An 18,353-nucleotide genomic window follows, 5' to 3' on the forward strand; every position below is an offset into this window, starting at 1 on the left:
AGAGGTTGGGGAAATGAGGAGGGAATTGCTTGGTTGCATGATTCTAGTAGCAGAAGGCAATGGCACTGAATACTGGCACCATTTTCCACAGGTGGTGGTGATTTTAGCTGATATCTAACTCCTGAGGGTAACAAAGGCAGAGAGAGCACAGCTGCTGCTGCTGGTGTCCCGAAGCTGCCTTGGCCTATATGCTGGTAACTGTGTACTACAGTGGTGCCTGCTGAAGTTATCACTGAGTGGCATATGAAAGTGTTCTACCATGGAGCAAGAAATAAGGCAGCCCTCCCTCTAAACCTTTGGCAGAGGATTACAGAATACCTCCTTCGAAGTTTCATCGAGATCTCTCAGGAGGATTCAGAAGACATCCCTGTGTATATAAACAAACTGCCCTGCATGGCATGCCCCTCCACCGACTCTAAGGGGAAACAAAAAGCTGATAGCAACTCTACCCCTCTTGGTTGAACTACTACCTCTTCTAGCATAAGGAAATGAATGAATAGTTAAAATACTGTGCTCTGCTACTTCCATGTAATTGAAAACTTATCTACATACTTTTACCTAAGATTCCTTCCCCTGAATTGGGCTCACCTGTGCTTGATTGGCTGGTCTGTGATGAAATCAAAACCAGATTCTGGCTCACTGCACTGCTGGAGCCCCCAGTCACCTGTTCCCCATAAACCTCTTCCTTGTCCACCATCATATCTTCCTCGCTATTCATGGCAGGGGCTTGTGCCTCAGGCTTCTTGGAGGTATTCATGGTGCTGTGGGTGGGTGGGGGGAGTCTCTGCGGAGTATGGCATGTAGCTCTTTGTAAAGGCAGCAGGTCTGCAGCTTTGCACCAGCTGGATTGTTCTCCCTCGCCACCTGTTATGCCTGCCGCAACTTCTTTTATGCAGCACTGCTGCTGATCACGGTCGTACTCCTTCTCCTGCATCCCCTGAGCAATCTGCTCGTAGATGTCAACGTTTCTATGGCTGTTACAGAGCTGTGTCTGCACAGCCTCTTCTCCCCACAGGCCCAGGAGATTCAATATCTCCTGTCTACTCGAGGCAGGGCCATGTCAGAAGCATTTAGCCAGCATGGTCAGCTAGGCAGTTTCACAAACAGTGGAGAGCTGCTAGGTGTGCAAGTAGGAAAAGGAATTCCAAAAATTTGTAGGGATTTAAAGGGGAGGGTGGTTCTGGTCTCCATGATTCCCTGAGCAGTGAATTTCACAATGGTGACCAGAGCAGTTAGTGTGGGTCATTGTGGGGCAGTTTGGGTCGACATAACGAATGCTGTGTCTACACTCGCTGTGTTGACTTAAATACATTGACTGTATGCCACTCGGAGAGGTGGTGATACTGTGTTGGTGTAATGGTGCGTACAGTGGTGGGAGACTAATTAGAATGCAGACGCATGCACAACTAGGTTGATGTAAGCTACCTTGTATCATCCTAACTGTTGTGTAAACCAGGCCTAATAGTTAAACCGTGTTTGTTGCTGGTTTTAGGGGAGTTACTGCTGACAAACTTCTCTACCAATGGGTTAATTTCCAAGTGTAAACAAAGTTTGTACATACGAGCATGGCCCTACCAAATTCAGCATCCATTTTCGTCAATTTCATCATCATAAGATTTTAAAAATTGCAGATTTCATGATTTCAGTCACTTAAATCTGAAATTTTATGGTGTAACTGTAGGGGTCCTGACCCCAAAAAAGGAGTTGTGGGAGGGTTGCAAGGATATTGGAGGAGAGGTTGTGGTACTGCTACCCTTCCTTCTGTCTGTGCTGCTGGTGGCGGCTCTGGCTTCAGAGCTGTGCAGCTGGAGAGTGGCATCTGCTGGCCGGGAACCACCACCAGCAGAGCCACCACCAACAGCCGTGCAGAAGGATGGGATGATATGGTATTGCCACCCTTACCTTTGCGTTGCTACCTGCAGAGCTGGACCTTCAGTCAACAGCCTCTGCTCTAGCTGCCCAGCTCTGAAAGCGGCAGTGCAGAAGTAAGGGTGGCATGGTATGGTATTGCCACCCTTACTTTTGTGCTGCTGGCAGGGCGCTGCCTTCAGAGCTGGGTTCCTGGCCAACAGCTGCTGATCTCTGGCCACATAGCTTTAAAGGCAGCGCAGAAGTAAGAGTGACAATATTGTAACTCCTCTCCTCTTCCCCCCCAATAAACTTATGACACCCCCCCCACCCCGCAACTCCTTTTTGGGTCAGGACCCACAATTTGAGAAACACTAGTCTCCCCTGTGAAATCTGCGTAGTATAGGTTAAAAGCACACAAAAGACCTGATTTCGCAGTGGGAGACCAGATTTCACAGTCCGTGATGCATTTTTCATGACTGTGAATTTGGTAGGGCCCTAAATATGAGCCACAACTTTCAAACCTGGATTCCTTAAATTCCTTTGAAATCAGTTGCATCTGGGCTTGGTCTGAACCAGTCTTTATCAGTCTGCCAGTGTCTCTTCCTAGATTTCATACTTGACAAAGTAAAGATGCTTCTTGAAGTGGTGGGGAGTCTTCTAGGACTAGTTCAGTTTACAAATTTTCAGGCTATCCACATGGATTACACTTTATAGTCAACCCTCAGGGATCATAGAATCATAGAATATCAGGGTTGGAAGGGACCCCAGAAGGTCATCTAGTCCAACCCCCTGCTCGAAGCAGGACCAATTCCCAGTTAAATCATCCCAGCCAGGGCTTTGTCAAGCCTGACCTTAAAAACCTCTAAGGAAGGAGATTCTACCACCTCCCTAGGTAACGCATTCCAGTGTTTCACCACCCTCATAGTGAAAAAGTTTTTCCTAATATCCAATCTAAACCTCCCCCCCTGCAACTTGAGGCCATTACTCCTCGTTCTGTCATCTGCTACCATTGAGAACAGTCTAGAGCCATCCTCTTTGGAACCCCCTTTCAGGTAGTTGAAAGCAGCTATCAAATCCCCCCTCATTCTTCTCTTCTGCAGACTAAACAATCCCAGCTCCCTCAGCCTCTCCTCATAAGTCATGTGTTCTAGACCCCTAATCATTTTTGTTGCCTTTCGCTGGACTCTCTCCAATTTATCCACATCCTTCTTGTAGTGTGGGGCCCAAAACTGGACACAGTACTCCAGATGAGGCCTCATCAATGTCGAATAGAGAGGAACGATCACGATATTTCAGTACCTTAAAGATCAAAGCATTATACCGTATTCAAAGAATTCTGTACAGCATATTTAACAAATTTCTATCTCAAATTTAGATATGGAAACATCATTGAAAATGTGATTTATCTCGTGCATTGCTCAATTAGTATCTGTATGGCTCTCTTAATTTGTCATTTAGGTTTTATGTCAGCTTTGGAAGACCAGTCCCTGCGTTCTTTTGTTAAATAGTTCTCAGACCCATATTCTTTGAGGATTGTAATGACTAATGACTCTACCAAGAGTGGGAGGATATATATATATAAGCAGTGCTTGAAAAGAGGTTACTTAGGGCATGTCTGCACTTACAGGTCTGCAGCAGCATGGCTGTATCTGTGTAGCCGTGTCACTGCAGCGTGAGTAGTGAAGACGTTCTATGCCAACGAGAAAGCTCTCTCGTAAGCCTTAAACCACCCCGGTGAGTGGCAGAAGATGTGCGCTTATGCCTGCGTGACTTATGTCGCTCTGGAAGGGGTGGAGGGGGGGTGGAATATTCATACACCTGAGTGACATAAGTGGTAGTGTATAGATGTAGCCTTATTTGTAACTGTAGTTCTTTGAATAGATTGCAGATAGACCCATGCCAGCATCTTCCTTCTCTGCAATTTAGGCTCTTTAACCAGTAAGGGGTGGGGGGGAAATGAGGACAGTTGGACCCAAGATCCTTTATCGACCTTTGCTTTGATATGTGTAGATCCACACAAGTGCATGCATTGCTCCTAACAGTTGACCTTTGCTAGAGGATTCTGAGTTTACATACCAAAGCATGTAGTGCAGGGGTGGACAAACATTTTGGCCCGAGGGCCACATCGGGGTGTGAAACTGAATGGAGGGCTGGCTAGGGAAGGCTGTGCTTCCACAAACAGCCTGGCCCCCACCCCCTATCCGACCCCTCCCACTTCCTGCCCTCTGGCTGCCCCCCTCAGAACCCTCCACCCATCCCGACTGCCCCCTCTCGGGACCCCTGTCCCTCACCCCCCTCCCCCGAACCTCTGCCCTATCCAACCTCCCCCTGTTCCCCGTCCTCTGACTGCCTCCCCACCCCCAAACCTCGGCCCCATCCAACTGCTCCCTGTCCGCCCCCTGGGACCCCCTGCCCCATATCCAACCCTCTTACCATACCACTTAGAGCAGCATGTCTGACACCTGCACTGCCTGGCCAGAGCCAGTCACGCTGCTGCGCTGCCCTGCATGAGCACGCAGCGGAGGGGGAACAATGGGGGAGGGGCCGGGGGCTCAGGAGCCAGGCAGGACGGTCCCGAGGGCCGGATGTGGCCCGCGGGCTGTAGTTTGCCCACCTCAGATGTCTTGAAAATCTTAAGTGAAAATCTGTGTAGGCAAACTAAAAGGCAAGTAACTTTTCTTGTTAACGTCTGCAGATTTTTGTGTAAACAGACTACACTTGAAACTGAAAAAGCAAAATTTAAAGAAGTGTTTTATATTTGCCTTATACCTTTTAAAATATGGCTAATAACACTGATTAGTAGGTAATATGAAATTGACTTTTTGTTTTACTAGTATTTATATACTAATACTTAGTATTAGTTATAATACTAAGTAATTATTTTTGTTATTTATGGTTTAGTAGGAATTCTTAACAGTTGGATTTCTGGGTACTTTAATCTTGTTTCATGCCAGTTGAGCTAAGATGTAACCAACCACATTATCAAATTTTGCACCAGTGTTACAAACCACGTCATCTGAGTTTTAGATTAAGTAATTTAAATGCTTTCTTCCAATATTACATGATTCTTTTTATAAAACTTTTCAGGGAAGAATTCCGTACAATGTGGGTGATTGGTTTAGTGTTTAAGAAGACAGAAAATTCTGAAAATCTGAGTGTTGATCTTACATATGACATCCAGTCTTTCACTGACACAGGTAAGCTTGGCTTCTCTAAAAGCTTGAAATTAATTCATTTGTGCTGAATGTGTAATTATGTGGCCTTCGTTTCAAAATATTCTACCATGGGTCTAGATGGAAGGATATGATATAATGGTTGTTTTATTGCTTATTGGATGTATAGAAAATTAGTAGCAAAACTTTTGTTTGGATGGCTTCAGTATGTTGATTCTGGAGACATTTGCAGGACAGTCAACTCGGCAACTTTATATTTGGGACATAACTGACTAATTTGGTCATAAGAATTTAATTTTTTCATAAACTGTACCTTATTTAAGGCATAATTTGCAACATACTTCTCACTGAAAAAGGTAAAACTTTTAAAATGTTTCTTATTCAATATAGTAAATTACATGGCTTTAAGTGATAGTATAAACATTTATACTTAATCAACAAATGTGACCTACGTATGTTAATGGAAAATGTATGCTTCAGTGTAAATCTTTTTCCATGTTTGTATTTGTTACTGAAAACAGATTAATAGCAGAACCTAGGCAACATACCTTGTGCATTGCTGCAGTTAATCCAATATGTTGGAGCTCATCCTAACTAGTAAAGTGTAATTCATTCCTAGTGTTGTACTGACTATATTCAGAGATAAGGAATACTTGTGGCACCTTAGAGACTAACCAATTTATTTGAACATAAGCTTTGAGCTGTAGCTCACGAAAGCTTATGCTCAAATAAATTGGTTAGTCTCTAAGGTGCCACAAGTACTCCTTTTGCGGATACAGACTAACACGGCTGCTATTCTGAAACCTATATTCAGAGATGATACACAACACAAAAATAAACAAGTCATGCTAACTTCACAATCTGTTTAAAATGCTTTTGACAAACCAAAAAGGACAACATTAGTGGAAATTTGCAACATAACATCTGGAGAGCAAAATTAAGAATATGGCAGTGTTCTGTGGAAGATTGATTAGATGTATTGACAGTGTTGTTTTGACAAAAGTTTAAGTATAGTTTCATAACTTCCGTACTATGTGCAATAAAGCATTTCTTAACAAACCTCTGTCTATGGATTCCCAAGTTGAGGCTTATTTAGTGAATACTATGAATTTGGCATACAGTAATATAGTCGCAATAAGTGGTAAATGTAAAATGTGGAAAAGTATCTTAAACTGGACTAAAATAATGTTGTAATGTAATGAAGTTGCCTTAAATAGAGGAGGGAGAGAAACCACACAAGCCCACCTCCCAACATGAAATGCAAGATTCAGCCATTTGTAAATGGACCTCTGGATTTCCAACATAAAAATGTTTAAAATCTCTAGTTTAAACATTAAACTGGTTTGATTTGAGATATTTGTGTAATGACTTGCATTCTGTCATCCTTTCATTACTCTTCCCTTTGTTTCCCTGACCTTCCCCCCCTTTTAAAAAAAAAAAAAAAAAAAAGGGCAATTTTATTAAGATTTCATACATTTTTTTGAAGGGTGTTTGAAAATCTTGGTGCTTCTATGTGCAGTTAACATCTGTTCTCAATCAAAAGGAAATTTCTTTCCCTCTCCCAAAACAGTGAATATAAGCTACTTGATTAAAGATAGCAAGTGCTACACTCCTTTGATTTGACTAGAGAATGTAGACAGGCTGATTAGCACTCTTCCTACTTAGTGTTTTTAATTATCTTGCTTTACAATCTAAAGTCTAATCTAGAAGCTCTTCCCTCAACTGGAATGGCAAATATACTCTTTACAAATAGATCCTAAATTCTTATCGCTTGAAAACAACATTCAAGACTTTCGTTTCTGAATGGTCTCTGAATATCTCAGTTGTCAAACACGGAGGTCTATAAGTAGAATTTATAGACTATATCCAAACCAAAACTTTTAGTTAGTTTTAACAAATACCCCCAGAAACGTTTCTTTCTGAGGTATGGGGAATCTTAACTAGACGTTAATCTGGAAATGAACAGCAAAGGGATTAATCCAGCTCCCATTGCTATATAATCTTTCAGTACTCATCCCACCTGACATAGACTATCAATTTCATCTATGAATTTACTCCTTTCTTATTATCTGATGGTAATATGCTATTGGGTACATATTGATTTTTATGTAACTTTTAAATTATTTTTGACAGGAATATAGACTAAAGATACATTTTTCTTTGAGTGTTTGTCCATGTCGATTCCATTCTCGGTGTGTGCGCACCCCCATGCACGGTTGTCAGAGACTTGCTTTAGCAGTATCCCTAGGGTTGGCTGTGGTGCCCCCTTGAGTGCCTCGCTCATGCATCGATATATCAGGCACCACCAGCCCTATGCCCTCTCAGTTCCTTCTTATTGCCCGTGGTGGTTGGTCGGCATGCCTCTCTCCCTTGCATCGCAGGTGGTCAGTGGTTTCTTTCCCTTTTGAACTTTGTGTTCCATCTGTAAATAGTTTGTTTTATTGTAGATTAGTTAGTAAGTAGCTCTTAAGAACTGTAGCATAGTCAGTTAGGGTCCTGGCAGGGACTTTGCCTTAGGCAGGACAAGCCCCGGTCACCAGGTTTTAAGCCATGTGCTGTAATAGGCCTATACCTGTTAGCGACCCACATGGTAGCTGTCTGAATTGCCTGGGGGGAATCCCACATTAAAAGCGTCGCATCGGTAAGAACTTTTGTCCCAGGACACAGAAAGAACGCGACATTCACTTGAGGGCCCTCCTCATGGAGGCAGTTCTTCAGTCAGCCTCGGAGCCAGCCCAGCTGGATGCAATGCCCAGCACTTTGGCTTTAGTGTGTAGTGCATCCCCAGCACTAGGCTCTACCCAGCACCGATCCCCTTTGCTGGTGCCCAAGAAGACCAAGAAGTGGGACCTGGTACCGAGAAAGATAGACCAAGGGGCATTGTGCAGAGGACCCTGCCAGGGTCACCTGTGCACGCCGGAGCTGTGAGGGGGCACGTCCTCCTACCCCCATAAGGGATCCACAACAGACTCCAGGGAGCGGTAGGTGATCCAGAATGATGGTGGAGTCAATGCCTTCCCGGCACCCAGAGAGCAAAGGACTCTCCCACCACAGCCGGCACCATGTGCAGCGATGGACCCAGAAAAGGTTCCCTATGAGGGCAAGCCAGCTGTGAAAGCCTCCTAGAAAGCGAGTGAGCGCTGCTGGTCTCCGGAGCCGAGGCAGAGCCCTTTGTGGCCGCATCCCTGGTCTCCGCATCAGCCCAACCAGTTCACTGCTACAGATGGCCAGCACTGCACTCCTGGTTTCTGCCCTCGCATCGAGTCTCACCCAGAGGGAAGCGCCAGTCGCCAGGTAGTCGGCACCAGTCATCTTTGTGACAACCCTCCCCATGCTGACTATCACTGTCACAGAGACCTTCGGGGTGCTCCTCAACATGGCGCCGCTCCCCCTACTCCCAGCACCGGTCTATTTGAGGCACCAGTCACTCATGGTGCCGGTTAGCCTCCAGACGCAGGCATCAATGGCCCTGTCCTGGTCACCAGAGGAGGATTCCTCCGGCATGGAGAGGGAGTCTAGCCCCTCACAGAAACAGCACTGTCGCAACTGGGATCCTGAGGTTGCATCCACCTCAGTGATGCCGTCCTGGCAACAGGGCTAGTGTCCAGCGCAATGGTCTTACTGGAATGCCTGGGGCATGCCGGTTATGCCGATGCCCCCATCTCGCCAATTGTCGGTGGCCACATCAGACAAGCTCCAATCGGCACCAGTAGCAACGGATTCGGTGCGTGAAGCACTAGCAGACGCTGAGGTGGAGGGACAGGTGCCCACCCTGAGACCCCCTTCCCCTGCAGGGGATGATGCCTGAGGTCCTCCCCCAGTGGTTAGTCATCGTCCCCCTCTCCAGACAAAGTGGTGGTGGGGCCCTCCCCTGCTAGCCCATCAGATGACATTAAGGAGCACCAAGCTCTGCTCCGAAGGGTAGCCGCTAACTTTGGCCTAGAGGCAGAAGAGATGGTGGAGCAATCAGACACTTCGTTCAGTGTGCTTTCTGCATCCACCCCCACCCATGTCACGCTGCTGGTGCATGAAAGGGTCCTAAACATTGCCAAAGTCTTCTGGCAAACCCCGTCCTCCATCCCTTCCACTTCCAAGAGGGCTGAGAAAAAGTATTTTGTCTCTGCCAAGGGGTTTGAATACTTATACTTAAGGTCCTACCAAATTCATGGCCATGAAAAATGCGTCATGGACTGTGAAATCTGGTCTTTGTGTGCTTTTACCCTATACTATACAGATTTCATTCTCAAATTGAGGGTCCTGACTCAAAAGGTAGTTGCAGGGGAATTGCAAGGTTATTTTAGGAGGAGTTGCAGTATTGCCACCCTTACTTCTATGCTGCCTTCAGAGCTGGGTAGCTGGAAAGGGGCGGATGTTGGCCAGGTGTTTGCAAGGGGAGCTTCGGTGGAAGACTAAGAGAGGCAGGCAGAAGAACAGACAGGCTAGTGAAGGAGAAATAGAGCTCAGGAACAGGTTTGTAGAGTTGGGAAATTAAGAAGGGGCATAGCAGGTGGTCACTGAAGGTGAAAGGGCAAGGAAGAAGAGAAGAGTAGCTTGTCCTATAGGAAGAGGGGAAGAGGCAATGGAGACAACACCAAATATGAGCCCCAGGAGGATACGGGATGGGTTGCAGAGGATTGCAAGAGAGAATAGGAATCGAGAGGACTTGCAGCCAGACGGAACAGGGGATAGACTGGAAAATTGCACCATCACCAGAAAAAGGCAGCTCTACATGATTGGGGACTCCTTACTGAGAAGACTAGACAGGAGAGTAACCAGAGCTGATCCAGAGAACAGAAAGATGTGTTGTCTGTCGGGTGCTAAGATACAGGATGTGGACCTGAGGCTGAAAAGGATCCTAATGAGAGTGGGAAAGAATCCACTGATTGTCCTTCATGTGGGAACAAATGATACGGGTAGATTCTCCCTGGAACGTATCAAGGGAGACTATGCCTGGCTGAGGAAGAAACTTAAGGAAATTGAGGGTTAGGTGATCTTCAGTGGAATTCTGCCTGTTCCTAGAGAAGGTCAACAAAGGTGTGACAAGATTTTTGATGATCAACAGATGGCTCAGGTAGTGGTGCTATAAGGAGGGCTTTGGGATGTATGGCCATTGGGAAGCATTGGTGGACAGAGCACTGTTCCCTCGGGATGGACTGCACCCGAGTAAGGAGGGAAATAGACTTCTGGGATGGAGACTGGCACAACTGATTAAGAGAGCTTTAAACTAGGAATTTGGGGGAAATGGTTGGGAGATGTCCAGGTAATCTCCACGCCGGATTTTAACATTGAGAGGGAAGAAAACGAAGTAAGAAAGGATACAGCCGTGGGTAGGAGAATGGACGTAAGGAGGAAGGGTAGTGTAGTGTAGATACCAGTCTAATAGGTGATACTGGCAGTAGAATGTCTGTGCCTAATCAGGTAAAGAATGTGGGCAAAGCCAAACAGCAAAAATTAAGATGTTTGTACACCAATGCGAGGAGCCTAAGTAACAAAATGGAGGAACTAGAGCTACTGGTGCAGGAAGTGAAACCAGATATTGTAGGGATAACAGAAACATGGTGGAATAGTCGTCATGACTGGAGTACAGGTATTGAGGGGTATGTGCTGTTTAGGAAAGACCGAAATAAAGGCAAAGGTGGTAGAGTAGCATTGTATATCAATGATGAGGTAGACTGTGAAGAAATAAGAACTGATGGAATGAATAAGACAGTGTCTGGGCAAAAATCACATTGGGAAAGAGAGCTACTAGAGCCTCCCCTGGAATAGTGCTTGGGGTGTGCTGTAGACCACTGGCATCTGATTTGGATATTGATAGAGACCTCTTTAATGCTTTTAATGAAGTAAATACTAATGGGAATTGTGTGATCATGGGAGACTTTAACTTCCCAGATATAGACTGGAGGGACCAGTGCTAGTAATAATAATAGGGCTCAGATTTTCCTGGATGCGATAGCAGATGGATTCCTTCACCAAGTAGTTGCTGAACCAACAAGAGGGGATGCCATTTTAGATTTGGTTTTGGTGAGTAGTGAGGTCCTCATAGAAGAAATGGTTGTAGGGGACAACCTTGGTTCGAGCTATCATGAGCTAATTCAGTTCATACTAAATGGAAGGATAAACAAAAAGAGATCTTTGACTAGGGTTTTTGATTTGAAAATGGCTAACTTTAAAAAATTAAGGAAATTAGTTAGGGAAGTGGATTGGACTGAAGAACTTGTGGATCTAAAGGCGGAGGAGGCCTGGAATTACTTGGTCAAAGTTGCAGAAACTATCAGAAGCCTGCATCCCAAGAAAGGGGGAAAAATTCATAGGCAGGAGTTGTAGACCAACCTGGATGAGCAAGCATCTCAGAGAGGTGATTAAGAAAAAGCAGAAAGCTTGCAAGGAGTGGAAGATGGGAGGGATCAGCAATACGTTATTGATGTCAGAATATGTAGGGATAAAGTGAGAAAGGTCAAAAGCCATGTAGAGTTGGACCTTGCAAAGGGAATTAAAACCAATAGTAAAAGGTTCTATAGCCATATAAATAAGAAAACAAAGAAAGAAGTGGGACCACTAAACACTGAGGATGGAGTGGAGGTTAAGGATAATCTAGGCCTGGCCCAATATCTAAACAAATACTTTCCCTCAGTCTTTAATGAGGAGCTTAGGGATAATGGTAGGATGACAAATGGGAATGAGGATATGGAGGTAGATATTACCACATCTGAGGTAGAAGCCAAACTCTAACAGCTTAATGGGACTAAATCGGGGGGCCCAGATAATCTTCATCCAAGAATATTAAAGGAATTGGCATATGAAATTGCAAGCCCATTAGCAAGTGTTTTTAATGAATCTGTAAACTTAAGGGTTGTACCGTACAACTGGAGAATTGCTAACATAGTTCCTATTTTTAAGAAGAGGTAGGGGAGGGAAGTGATCCGGGGAACTTCGGGCCTGTTAGTTTGACATCTGTAGTATGCAAGGTCTTGGAAAAAAATTTGAAGGAGAAAGTAGTTAAGGACATTGAGGTCAATGGTAATTGGGTAATTGGTAATACAACATGGCTTTACAAAAGGTAGATCATGCCAAACCAACCTGATCTCCTTTATTGAGAAGGTAACAGATTTTTTTAGACAAAGTGAATCTAATTTACCTCGATTTCAGTAAGGCATTTGACATGGTTCCACATGGGGAATTATTAGCTAAATTGGGGAAGGTGGGGATCAATATAAAAATTGAACGGTGGATAAGGAACTGGTTAAAGGGGAGACTACAACGGGTCATGCTGAAAGGTGAACTGTCAGGCTGGAGGGAGGTTACTAGTGGAGTTCTTCAAGGATTAGTTTTGGAACCACTCTTATTTAATCTTTTTATTACTGACCTTCGCACAAAAAGTGGGAATGTGCTAATAAAGTTTGCGGATGACACAAAGCTGGGAGGTATTGCTAATTTAGAGAGAGACCGGGATATCATACAGGAAGATCTGGATGACATTGTAAACTGGAGTAATAGTAATAGGATGAAATTTAATAGTGAAAAGTGCAAGGTCATGCATTTAGGGATTAATAACAGAAAATTTTGTTGTAAGCTGGAGACACATCAGTTAGAAGTAACGGAGGAGGAGGATCTCTGACTATTGGTTGATCACAGGATGACTATGAGCCGCTAATGTGATATCGCCGTGAGAAAAGCTAATGCGGTCTTGGGATGCATCAGGCGAGGTATTTCCAGGAGAGATAAGGAGGTGTTAGTACAGTTATACAAGGTACTGGTGAGACCTCATCTGGAATACTGTATGCAGTTCTGGTCTCCCATGTTTAAGAAGGATGAATTCAAAGTGGAACAGATGCAGAGAATGGCTACTAGGATGATCCGAGGAAAGGAAGACCTTTCTTATGAAAGGAGACTCAAAGAGCTTGGCCTGTTTAGCCTAACCAAAAGAACGTTGAGGGGAGATATGATTGGTCTCTATAAATATATCAGAAGGATAAATAACAGGGAGGGAGAGGAATTATTTAAGCTCAGTACCAATGTGGACACAAGAACAAATGGATATAAACTGGCCATCGGGAAGTTTAGACTTGAAATTAGACCAAGATTCCTAACCATTAGAGGAGTGAAGTTCTGGAACAGCCTTCCAAGGGGAGCAGTAGGCGCAAAAGCCATATTTGGCTTCAAGACTAAGCTTGATAAGTTTATGGAGGGGATGGTATGATGGGATAGCCTAATTTTGGCAATTGATCTTTGACTTAGCGGTAAATATGCCCAATGGCCTGTGATGGGATGTTAGACGGGGTGGGATCTGAGTTACTACAGAGAATTCTTTCCTGGGTGTCTGGCTGTTGAGTCTTGCCCACATGCTCAGGGTTCAGCAGATTGCCATATTTGGGGTCGGGAAGGAATTTTCCTCCAGGGCAGATTGTCAGAGGCCCTGGGGGGGTTTTTCGCCTTCCTCTGCAGCGTGGGGCATGGGTCACTGGCTGGAGGATTCTCTGCACCTTGAAGTCTTTAAACCACGAGGTGAGGACTTAAATAGCTCAGACATAGGTCCGGGGTTTGTTACAGGGGTGGGTGGGTGAGATTCTGTGGCCTGCGTTGTGCAGACTAGACTATCATAATGGTTCCTTCTGACCTTAAAGTCTATGATTCTAGGTTCCCAGCTCTGAAGGCAGCACCCTACCAGCAGCACAGACGTAAGGGTGTCAATACCATACCATGACACCCTTCCTTTCTTCTGCACTGCTGCCTTCCTTGTTGGGCAGCCGGAGATGGTGGCTGCTGACTGAGGGCCCAACTTTGAAGGCAGGAGCATAGAAGTAAGGGTAGCAGTACCGCAACCCCGACTACAATAACCTTGCAACCACCCACAACTCCCTTTTGGGTCAGGACCCCTACAATTAAAACACCCTGAAATTTCAGATTTAAAATAGCTGAAATCATGAAATTTACGATGTTTAAAATCCTATGAGTGTGAAATGGACCAAAATGGACCATGAATTTGGTAGGGCCCTACTTATACACCCACCCACCCCAGAGTCATTGGTTTTGTCGGTGGCCAACAGAAAGGACAAGCAAGGGCATTCTAATTCCGGTCCCAAAAATAAGGAGGCCAAGAGACTGGACCTTTTCGTGAGGAAATTTTGTTCCACAGCCAGTCTCCAGTTCCGAGTCACGAACCACCAGGCTCTTTTGAGGTGATATAATTTTAACCTGTGGGACTTCCTCCACAAGTTTAAGGACTTCATGTCCTAGGAAGTGACCCAGGAGTTTGAGGCCCTGGTTGAGGAGGGTACCGCAGTGACTTGGTGCTCCCTCCAGATGGCCTGGGATGCAGCCAATTCAGTGGCCAGGGTGATTGCCTCAGCAGTGGTCATGAGGCACAGTTCCTGGCTTCAGACCGCGGGCCTATCCCAGGAGATGTTAGTCCTCGATACAAGATCTCCCATTTGATGAAATTGGGCTGTTTGCAGAACAAAGGGATATGAGGCTGCACAGTCTGAAGGACATTTGGGCCACCCTTCACTTTCTGGGGTTGCATACGTCTCCGATGGCGAGGAAGCAATTCTGGCTGCCCTTGCCACCAAGGTCTTGGCAGCCTCGGCAGGTATCTACAAGGAGAAGGGACACTAGTTTTAATCACCTCTGCTCTTCCTCCTCCCATTCACCTGCGCAGCCTGGCCCAGCGAAACGTCACAGGGACCAGAAGCAGGTGTTTTGAGGCCGCACTTGAGAGCGACACCCCGGTCACCTCCCCGGATCGTCCACATCTTTTCCTCAGCCATCTCCGTCCCTACCATTCGGCCTCGTCAAGGGTCACCTCGGACCACTGGGTGCTAGAGATTGTCAGTGGGCTACTCCCTCCAGTTTTCGGCCACCCTCCTTCCCATCCCCCCTCTTCCCAGTCCCTCTTCAGGGACCCTTTTCATGAGCAACTCCTGGTTCAGGAGGTAGACAGTCTCCTACAACTGGGGGCAGTAGAGGAGGCCCTTCAGGAAATGTGGGGGAAAGATTTCTACTCCTGCTGTTCCCTGATCCCAAAAACAAAAGGGGGTCTAAGACCTATTCTGGATCTGCGACGACTCAAGAAGTAGAAATTTTGCATGGTTTCGCTGGCCTCTGTCATCCCCTCCTTGGATCCGGGATGCTGGTATGCCACTCTCGACTTATTTCCATATCTCTGTTTTCCAAGGACACAGACAGTTCCTCTGTTTTATGGTGTCCAGCACCACTTCCAGTTCACGGCACTTCCCTTTGGCCTCTCCTCTGACCCGCAGGTATTTACAAAAATTATGGCCCTAATAACTACTTATCTGAGGCATCGGGGAGGTTCCAGATCTATCCTTATATCGATGATTGGCTCATCAAGGGGAGATCGCGGGATCAAGTGCAGAGCAGCCTCCATTTGGTGCATTCTACCTGCTGTGATCTAGGCCTGTTAGTGAACAAAAAGAAATCAACCCTTGTACCAGTGAAACGGATAGAGTTCATCGAAGCAGTCCTCGATTCCACGTAGGCCAGGGCATTCCTTCTGGAGGCCCATTTCCGAGCCATGTCAGACATAACTTCCCATGTAAGGGGCGACTCGCTCACCACCGCCTGCACTTGCCTGAGGTTGCTAGGCCACGTGGCTGCCTGGACTTACATGGTCCATCATGCACAACTCCGGCCACTGCAGGAGTGGTTGGCGTTGGTCTACATCCTCAACAGGCATGACCTGGACCAAGTAGTCAAGGTGCCGGACCACATCTGGTCATCACTGGCATGGTGGTTGGACCCCACATCGGTATTGTAGGGAGTTCCCTTTGTAGCCCTGGCCCTGTCGCTAACTCTGGTTTCTGACACCTCAGACCTGGTCTGGGGAGCCCACCTGGGCAAGTTCAGTACACAGACTTCTGGTCAGGGGTTGACCACTCTCTCCACATAAATGTCAGGGAGCTCAGGGCTGTTCTCCTGACCTGTAAGGCTTTTCGGTCACACTTTACAAGGCAAAGTGGTTGAAGTCCTGATGGACAACACCGCCACGATGTTTTATATCAAGAAACAAGGCGGAGCCAGGTCATCAGCCCTCTTCCAGGAAGCCATCTGGCTCTAGGACTTCTGTGTGCAGCATGCCATTCATCTCATGGCAGTGCACCTCCCCGGCACCAGAAATGTCCTGGCAGATCGCCTCAGCAGAGTCTTTTTGTCTCACCACAAATGGTCACTCCACCCCAACGTGGTCAAAGAGATCTTCCAAAAGTAGGGGGTCTCCTTAGGCAGACTTGTTTGCAACTTGTCCGGACAGCAAGTGTCACCTGTTCTGCTTGTTGTGGGGGAGGGGGCGTTGACAGGGACTCCTTGTCGGACACCTTCCTATTTCAATGGTCAGAGGCTCTGATGTGTGCTTTCCCACCAGTGCCATTGCTTCAGAGTCCTCATGAAGATCAAACAGGACAAGGACAAGGTTATCCTGATAGCCCTGGCTTGGCCTCGCCAACGCTGGTTCTGCACTCTGATGAATCTGTTGGTGACAACCCCGGTGCAGCTGCCCCTCTGGCCAGATCTCCTGTTGCAGAATCATGGCAGGCTCCTGCACCTGAAGCTGTCAGCGTTGCACCTCACAGCTTGCTTGCTGCTTGGTTAACTGCCAAAGAGCAGGAGCGCTCAGCCCAAGTCCAGCAGGTCCTACTGGGTAGTAGAAAGCCCTCCAGTAGAGTGACCTACCTGGCCAAATAGAAACGATTCACGTGCTGGACCTCAGCCCAAAGGGTTAGGCCTGACCAGGCCTCGCTGCAGTTGATCCTGGACTACCTTATGCATCTCAAGCTCCAGGCCATGTCCCTTTCATCAATAAAGGTCCAGCTGTGGACACATCCGGCTTTCCTGCCCAAGGTGGTTTCGCAATTTCACATGAGCCAGGATATGTTTTTACCGGTCTTCTTCCCAAAGCTTCATAGGTCTGAGGACGAACGTCGGGAGAGCGCTAACCTTCTACATAGAGAGAACCAAGCCATTTCGTAAGTCGCCGCCGTTGTTCCTCGTGGTAGCAGATAGGATGAAAGGTCGTCCAGTGTCCACCCAGAGAATCTCATCTTGGATCACTGCCTGCATCCAATTCTGCTATGATCAAGCAAAGATGCCCCCACCGGCGATTGTAACCACCCACTCAACTAGAATGCAAGCTTCGGTGGTGGCCTTCCTGGCCCGTGTGCCAATTCAGAATATCTGCAGGACCTCCACCTGGTCATCCATCCATACGTTCATGTCTCACTATGTGCTTACCCAGAAAGCCCGAGACAATGTTAACTGACTAAATACAATACTTAACAGCTACTTACTAACTAATCTACAATAAAACAAAACTATTTACACCTGGCATGAAGTTCAAGAGGGAAAGAAACTGCTGACCATTTACAAGGCAAGGGAGAGAGGTGTGCCCACCAGCCACCGCGGGCAGTAAGAAGGAGCTGAGAGGGCATAGGGCCAACAGCACCTGATATACTGGCGCATGAGTGCGGCACTCAAGGGGGCGTCACAGCCAAACCTACAGATGCCACTAAGGCAAAAGTCTCCATCTGTGCACGTGGGTGCATACACACCTAGAATGGCATCTACATGAGCAACACATCTCGAAGAACAACAATTATGAAAAGTAGGTAACCATTTTTTCTTAGCTTTCCTTTATTTCTTTATAGTCTGTTTTGGTAGAGTACAATGTTCATGAAATTGAAAGATCTGAAATATAAAGATTATATGGTGTTAAGTTACATGTGTGCGTATAGAGCTTGTAAATTTGTACATTTAATTAATTGTATTGCATCTCACAGTTTAGTTGTAGTGTGATAGTGTGGCATTATACTTGCGGGCGGGGGAAGTGCTTTGAGTGGAAAATGTGATTTAATCTCTCAGTGATGTAATGTTTTGAAGTTTGCCTATATTTTTGCAAATATAAGGGTGAAAGATTAAAGTTAGGTGGTAACTTTAAGTCAGATGGGGAGATGGTGATGAATCATAAACTGGATGTAAATCCTACTATACTGGATCCTTAAACTGTTAATTACCATGCCTTCTACTATTCTTTTGTGAAGCTATAAACTCCTTGTCAAAGTGTAATTTGGGAGGGCTTTTAGCTGGACAATAATATAATATACTCTCAAGCTTAACTAATTTTTAGAATATTTTTTCGTTTGTGGTGTTTCCTTTGTCTTTTGAAGGAGCACCAGAAGTTTACATTAGGTTTTCATTAAGGTCTGCAGAAGGAGAACCCTCTTCCAATACACCAGGCCAAACTTACTGACCCTCTGAGCCACATACAATAATCTTCAGAAGTTGAAGAGCTGGGCATGCCTGTCAGGGTTAGGGCTTCAG

General features: G+C 46.0%; 1 protein-coding gene across 2 annotated transcripts in view; it reads left to right on the forward strand.

The window, feature by feature from the left end:
• PAPOLA (poly(A) polymerase alpha) overlaps positions 1 to 18,353 on the forward strand; it is a 95,174-nt gene that overhangs the window by 56,005 nt on the left and 20,816 nt on the right. For both annotated transcript variants that reach the window (XM_073349598.1, XM_073349599.1), the window contains exon 15: positions 4,939 to 5,048. In XM_073349598.1, the coding sequence (XP_073205699.1) occupies positions 4,939 to 5,048 (110 nt within the window). The remainder of the gene's footprint in view (positions 1 to 4,938; positions 5,049 to 18,353) is intronic.

This window comes from Lepidochelys kempii, chromosome 6 (assembly GCF_965140265.1).
Source record: "Lepidochelys kempii isolate rLepKem1 chromosome 6, rLepKem1.hap2, whole genome shotgun sequence".
NCBI lineage: Eukaryota > Metazoa > Chordata > Testudines > Cheloniidae > Lepidochelys > Lepidochelys kempii.